General features: G+C 43.1%; 1 protein-coding gene across 1 annotated transcript; it reads right to left on the bottom strand.

Annotated features, from left to right (window-relative positions):
* Positions 1 to 3,104: 3,104 nt before the first annotated feature.
* Positions 3,105 to 3,479, bottom strand: LOC307095227 (sperm acrosome membrane-associated protein 4-like; the record flags this gene model as incomplete). The annotated part of the gene is made up of 1 exon (XM_079764419.1): positions 3,105 to 3,479. The coding sequence occupies one exon, from the start codon at positions 3,477 to 3,479 to the stop codon at positions 3,105 to 3,107; it is 375 nt and encodes a 124-aa protein (XP_079620545.1).
* Between the last annotated feature and the right edge of the window lie 4,166 nt (positions 3,480 to 7,645).

Raw genomic sequence — 7,645 nt, 5'->3', positions numbered from 1 at the left:
TATGGAGTTATCACAGGACACAGTATTTTGCTTCAAATGATGTTTTGAGTCTCAACTTACACCCTAGAAATTTCCCCTTTAAAACAAGACAAGGAACCAATATACTGGGGCCTTGGCACAGAAATACCATGGTTCAAAATGAGTCAATAATTTAAAATTTGACTTCACATTTGTCACACTTTGTAAGCAGAGGAGGGAGAATCGGAAATGGACTATTGGGACCATTCCTGTGATTTTGAAGTTTTTCTTTCAATCATGCGTAAATTCACTACATATTCTAGTCACTCTTAGATGACTTGCTAATTACCTTGGTAGCTATGAAATTGACTGTATATCTCTAAATTTCCAAGTTTGGATTATGTGTATATACGTGTGTGTGAGAGAGTGTGTGTGCACCTGTGTATTCCATGAGTTCCTTTAATTCATTGGTCCTTAACATTCATCCTGTATTAAACTAACTCTAAACCTACCTGTTTCTGTCCCAGGCATTACCTTTTAACCAGTCCAAAACTACTTTAAACTCATTTTTATAAGCAATAAATCCCTAAGAACTGTTTATTTTAATTATAATTTCTTAATCATCTGTTCAAGGCCTCACAGTGTTTTAATCCCTTTTAGCTCAATTATCACAGTCATCTTTCTAGAAGACCTTCTACCTAAATCTCATCTCTTTCCTGTTGTCGTCTATGCTGTTTTACTGGATTGAAACACATCATCCTCTTTCATCAACCACTATCATATCCTTATTATGAAATGAAATCCAAATTCCCAAACCCCTCATTTAAAACTCTCCAAAAATTTATTGTAACTCCATTTTCCAACAACTACCTTTCATTACATCAAATATAAGTCCTTGCTTTAATGGATATGTTCCACCCACTATCTGCTAAATGAATCATTTATGCTACTGATGTAATTTACAAGGTCAGATTGTTAAACCAGACTCTTTAGAACTATAGATTTTACCATCAAAGCTTAATATGCTAATGATATGGTAAGGCCACTCAACCACTCGCTATGATGTGCACTGACCACCAGGGGGCAGTCGACCACTCAACCAGTCACTATGATGTGCACTGACCACCGGCTTTCCAACATCCCCAGAGGGGTCCCAGATTGCGAGAGGGCGCAGGCCAGGCCTAGGGACTCCACCGGTGCATGATCAGGGCTGGCGGGGGGCACGTGGGAGGTAAGCCAGCCAGGGAGAGACCACAGGAGGGCTCTAGGGTATGTCCAGTTGACCAGTCGCTATAACATGCACTGACCACCAGGGGGAAAATGCCCCAACTGGTAAGTTACCTTGCTGCTGGGGTCCAGCTGGTCAGGTCAGGACTGAGTGAGACGAGCTGGACATACCCATCGGGGGATGTTGGAGAGCTGGTTTTGGCCTGATTCCACAGGCCAGGCCGAGAGACCCCACTGGTGCAAGAATTTGTGTACCGGGCCTCTAGTTTACATATAAGTTGTCTAAGTAATGCATATGAGGCATCATTTACACAAAGGGAGTTCTTTCAGTCATAAACATCTCCATTGCATGCTATAATAATTACATAGCTAACACTGACTTTTTCTAGTACGCTATGTCTCAGATTTTTTAAAAAACAAGTTTGTTTTCTATAAGCAACTTAGACTAGCTATACCCTGAAAAAAAGCATTCCATACAAAAGAACTTCCCATCATTTCTCCACTTGTAAATGCCATCATGAGCTCTAACTAGATTAGCATGTTATAAGGAGATTTTACATAGTCCCTGTCTTTTAATTTATTTCATATATGTGTGTGTGTATATATATATATATACTAGAGGCCCAGTGCATGATTGAATCATGCACGTGTAGGGTCCCCTACACACTTTCGCTTTCGATCGCGGGGGAGCTGGGTGCCTGTCCGCTGGTGCACCAGGCCTTTTGGAAGCCTCTGGCACGGTGGAGGCTTCTGAAAGGCCTGGTGCCGGAGCAGACAGGCACCCAGCTCCCCTGCTTTTGATGGTTCGCAGCGGGAAGTGAGCTCGCTGCCCCAGAGGCCCCTTCTGTTCCGCAGCACAGCCATGGCGCAGACGCTGAGCTCGCGCTGCCGTTGGCGACGCGAGCTCAGCGTCCTGCTGGCCCAATCGGCTTCCCCGGCCACCCCGAGTCCTGCCCCCTGCGCCTCTCGCTGGCCCAATCGTGGGCGTAGCGGAGTGATGGTAATTTACATATTACCATTTTATTAAGTAGGATATATATTTCAGAGAGGAAAGGAGAGGGATAGAGAGATAGAAACATCAATGATGAGAGAGAGAATCATTCATCTGATGCCTCCTGCACCCCCCCCCCACTGGGGATTGAGCCCTCAATCCGGGCATGTACCCTTGGTCGGAATTGAACCTGGGACCCTTCAGTCCACAGTTGGATGTTCTATCCCCTGAGCCAAACCAGCTAGGGCTAATTTATTTCTTGAGGGTATCCCTAGACTAGCTTCTCACCATTTTCTCCCCATCTATCATCTCTAAAACTTTCTTCCTCTGTCTACAAAGTTTCTCTACCAATTCTATTACCTATAAAACTCTAAATCTACTTTGTTACTTTATGATGGTTCAAATTTATTCTATGTTCTGGTATTTTCTTTTTTTCATAAAGAAATTGCCCCTCCCCTCTGAGATATGTCAGTCTATTCCATGCCTTCATGCCCCTGGACCTATTTTATTCATCATTTTATTATGTGCATTATATTCCATTTATAGGTGAGATGATGTGTTATTTTTCTTTCTTTGGCTTATTTTACTTGTTTATGAATATTAGTTTTACCATATTAATTGACTCTAAAGTACCACCAATGAAAGGAAGCATCCTGATCAAAATGTGAAAAGATAACGCATCTTAGAACCAATAAAGTACAGTACAGTCAAACCCACCGGCATGGTCCCCACCACTAAATCAGGCCTCAGGGTGTTTTGTGGGGCCCTGTGCTTATGGTGGACAGCCCTAGAATAAATGAAGCCAGGACCACAAGGGGTTGTCTAAGGCCTCTGGCCATTTAATGGGGGAAGGAACGGGGACAGGGGGTACAAGAAACAGGGGAGCCTGGAGACCAGGCCCAGGCCTTGCCCTCCATGCTGGTCACAGTCAATAAAGCAGCAGCAGCATGCCCAGCACCAGGCAGGTGGTGGCCCCCAACTTCAGGCTGCCGGAGAAGATGTAGACCCGGTTACACAGTTCACCTTTGCAGCAGCTGGAGCTGAGCTTGTAGGTGGCGTGCTTGTAGAGGACAGACTCTTGAAGGTGGCCACATGAAGAGGATAACCTGCAGCCTTTGTTGATGATGGGACCAAGGCCAGGGATTATCCCATAGCTCGTGAAGCACTGCTCATCGTCAGCACAGGTCATGCTGATGCCGGTGCAGGTGGAGGACTCGATCATATCACAGAACTCGCACACCTTGATACCTGTTGTGACCGGGGGCAGAGCCAACACAAGAAGCAGTAGCCAGCTGAGAGCCATGGTGGCCTGGCAGCGGTGGGCCTCCTGGAACTGCTGAAGGACACTCCGCACTCCCAGAAGACCTTTGGCCCTGGTTCTGGCCTCTCGGGGTCAGCAGTCAGAGTGTCCTTGGTTCCCAACCCTCTGTGTCCTTCTCAGGAGCTTCTTCCTGACCACGGCTTTCAAGTCCTAGGGTCTCTGAAGCATCCCTTGGACAGAAACAAGCCACTGGCTGTTGCCCGATGAGTCTTTGTGGAGTGGAATGGGGTGACCTCACAGACCCCCTCAGGGTTCCACTGGCCACTCTGCGAGTGAGGTCATAGGTGGGGGAGGGGTGTCACCTTCTGAGGGACAGTTGGGCCGCTGACCTGCCAGGGAACAAGGACATTGTCATCCCACTGAGTTCTTCTGTTCTACTGGGTGTTGCGCCTACCGAGTGCCCAGGGCAAGCCCATTGTTCAGATAAGCAAACCAAGGCTCAGGAGGATAAAGTGACATGTCCAAGGCCCTAGAGCCAGGATTAGAGCCCAGGTTTATTTAGTTCCTTAGAGGGCATTCATTGAGCACCTGCTGTGTGCAAGACCAGTGCTGGATGCTTTACGGTAAATAGTAACCACTGTGATGTCAGGACTGGGAAGGGCAGGGCTCACCATAGCTTGCAGGCTTCTGGCGTTGGGCACATGTGGGGCACTGCACAGGGAGCTCCACCCATGGGCTCTCGTTCAGTTCTTTCTATGTATTAGCTCCGCCTCTCAGTGAGCAAACAGGCACATGGAGCGGGCACAGCCAGAGCCTGGCACACAGCACGTGCTTAATAAATGGGAGCCATTATAGGAAGCAGCTGAGTCTCAAAACAGTCCCCTGGGTGTCAGAAAATGAACTCTCTTTCCAGAGGCAGAAACTGAGGCATCCCTCAGTGGGAATAGGCAAAGCCCCGGATTAAACTCAAATCTGAGTCCAGATGATAATTTAAGTATCATAATGTGTTGTCCTCATTGGGTAAGTACCTTGCTGGTACCCATTCTACAGAGGGGAATGTTGAGGCCAGAGGGTGGCAGGATTTTCTTTCTTTCTTTTTAAATTATTGTTGACAGTATTACAGATGTCCCCCAATGAACAACCCCCATTAAGTCCCCCATGTCCCAACCCTGCCCCACCAGGCCTTCACCACACTATAGTCTGTATCCATTTGTTATGCATATATGTACATAAATTCTTCAGTTAATCTCTTCCAGTCTTCCCTGCCCCTCTCCTCTGAGATATGTCAGTCTATGCCATGCCTCCAGCCCTCTGGACATATTTTGTTCATGAGTTTATTATGTTCATTAGTTTCCATCTATAAGTGAGGTCATGTGTTATTTTTCTTTCTCTAACTGGCTTTTTCACTCAGCGTAATATTCTCTATGCTGTCACAAAGGGTAAGAAATCATTTTTTCCCCCAACTACATAGGATTTCATTGTATAAATGTGCTACAGCTTTTTTAACCACTCATCTACTGATGGGCACTTGGGCTATTTCCAGATTTTAGCTACTATAAATAATGCTGCTATGAACATAGGGTTGCATATATTCTTTCTAATTGGTGTTTCAGGCCTCTTAAGATATATTCCTAGAAGTACAGTCACTGAGTCAAAGGGTAGTTCCATTGATAATAGTTTTAGTTACTTCCATACTGTTTTCCATATTTGCTGCACCAGTCTGCATTCTCACCAGTAGTGTACTGCGGTTCCCTTTTCTCCACATCCTCACCAACACTTGTTGTTTGTTGATTTATTGATGGTAGCCATTCTAGCAAGTGTGAGGTGATATCTCATTGTAGTTTTAATTTGCATCTCTCTGACAATTTGTGACATTGAGCATCTATAATAATAAAAGTGTAATCTACACTAATAAAGGAGAAATATGCAAATTGACCATACTTCTGCGATGCCCACCAGCCAATTAGGAGTGAGTACGCAAATTAACCCAACAAAGATGGCGGGTTAATTTGCATATGCAGGTGCGGAGCGGCCAGGTGGGGCAGGACACCTGCTATGAGGGGGAGGGCAGAGGGTGGAGGAAGCTATAGGAGCGGCGCTCCAGCCAGAGCAAAGACTGAAGGCTCCGGCTGGAGCGAAGCCGGCCGGAGTCTTAAGGCGGAAGGCAGAAGCCAGAGCGAAGGCCTAGGTCCTGGGTGCTGGAGGAAAATCGGTGCCAGCAGCCAGGGGAAGGAAGGCCTATTCTTGCACGAATCTTCGTGCAACGGGCCTCTAATATGCTAATAAGACCAGATGTCCTTCTGGACAAAACCGAGGTAGCCACTGTGGCAGGTGGGGGCCAAAGCAGAGGAGCCTTTTATTATATTAGCCTTTTATTATATAGGATATACACTGAGTGGCCAGATTATTATGCATTCAGAGATCATAAAAATCTGGCCACTCAGTGTATACTAGTAGGTGAAAATTCCGCTACATGAGATGTCCATTTTATTTTATCTTTCCTTCTAAGATTTTTTATGGTTTTGTGATTTTTTTATGGTTTTATATAATTTCCAAAATAAATAAAGAACTCATACACTCAACAAAACCATAAAGTCCTTTATCCATTTAAGTTCTTTATCCATTTTGAGTTTATTCTTGTGTATGGTGTAAATTGGTGATCTAGTTTCATTTTGTTGCATGTACCTGTCCAATTTTCCCAGCACCATTTATTGAAGAGACTGTTTTTACCACATTGTATGCTCTTGCCTGCTTTGTCAAATATTAATTGACCATAATGATATGGGTCATTTTCTGGGTTCTCTGTTCTGTTCCATTGATCTATATGCCTGTTCTTGTGCTAGTGCTAGTACCAGGCTATTTTGGTTAAAATGGCTTTGTAGTATAGTTTGAATCTGGTATTGTGATCCCTCCAACTTTGTTCTTCTTTTTCAAGATTGCTGTGGCTATTCAAGGTCCTTTTTGGTTTCATATAAATTTTTGGAATATTTATTCTAGATCTGTGAAATTTGCCTTTGGTATTTTAATAGGAATTGCATTGAATCTATAGATTGGTTTTGGTAGTATGGACATTATTGGTATTTTAATAGGAATTGCATTGAATCTATAGATTGGTTTTGGTAGTACGGACATTTTAATCATGTTACTTGTTCCAATCTATTATCATGGTATATGTTTCCACTTGTTTGTATCTTCCTGTATTTTCTTTTTCAGTGTCCCGTAGTTTTCTGAGTACAGGTCTTTTACCTCCTTGGTTAAGTTTATTCCAAGCTATCATATTTTTTTTGTTGCACTGGTAACAAATGAGAGTTCATTATTTGTGCATAAAAATGTCATAGATTTCTGGATGTTGATTTTGTATCCTGCTACATTGTCGAGTTTATTTATTAAATCTAGTAGATTTTTGTTGGAATCTTTAGGGTTTTCTATGTACAATATCATGTCATCTGCAAATAATGGCAGTTTTACTTCCTCCTTTCCAATTTGGATGCCTTTGATTTTTTTTCTTGTTTGATCACTGTGGCTAGGACTTCCAGTACTGTGTTGGGTAAGAGTAATGAAAGGGGATATCCCTGTCTTGTTCCTGTTCCTAGGGGAAATGGTTTTAGTTTTTTGCCCATTGAGTATGATGTTGGCTGTAGGTTTGTTACATATGGCCTTTAATATGTTGAGGTATGATCCCCCTATTTCCAATATGCTGAGATTTTTTTTTAATCAAAAAAGGGTTTTGGATTTTGTCAAATGACTTTTCTGCCCAATCATATGATCATGTGATTTTTATCCTTCATTTTGTTTATGTGATATATCACATTTATTGATTTGCAAATATTTTACCAGTCTTGCATTCCCAGAATAAATCTCACTTGGTCATGGGGTATGATCTTTTTAATGTATTGCAGGATCTGATTTGCTAATGTTTTGTTGGGATTTAACATCTATATTCATCAGGGATATTGGCCTGTAATTTTCTTTCTTTTTTTGTGTGGTGTCTTTATCTGGTTTTGTTGTTAGGATAATGCTGGCCTCGTTAAAGAGCTTAGAAGTATTCCTTCCTCTTGGATTTTTTGGAATTGAGGGTAGATGTTAGTTCTTCTTGCTTAAAACTCACCTGTGAAGCCATCGATCCAGTTTGCTGGGATTTTTTTATTATTATTATTACTGCTTCAATGTCATTGCTTGTTAATTGGCCTATTCAGGTTTTCTGATTC

The sequence above is a fragment of the Cnephaeus nilssonii genome, assembly GCF_951640355.1.
Source record: "Cnephaeus nilssonii genome assembly, chromosome: X".
Taxonomy (NCBI): Eukaryota; Metazoa; Chordata; class Mammalia; order Chiroptera; family Vespertilionidae; genus Cnephaeus; species Cnephaeus nilssonii.
Note: the sequence above shows the minus strand (reverse complement) of the source record. Positions and strands in the feature narration are given on the sequence as shown.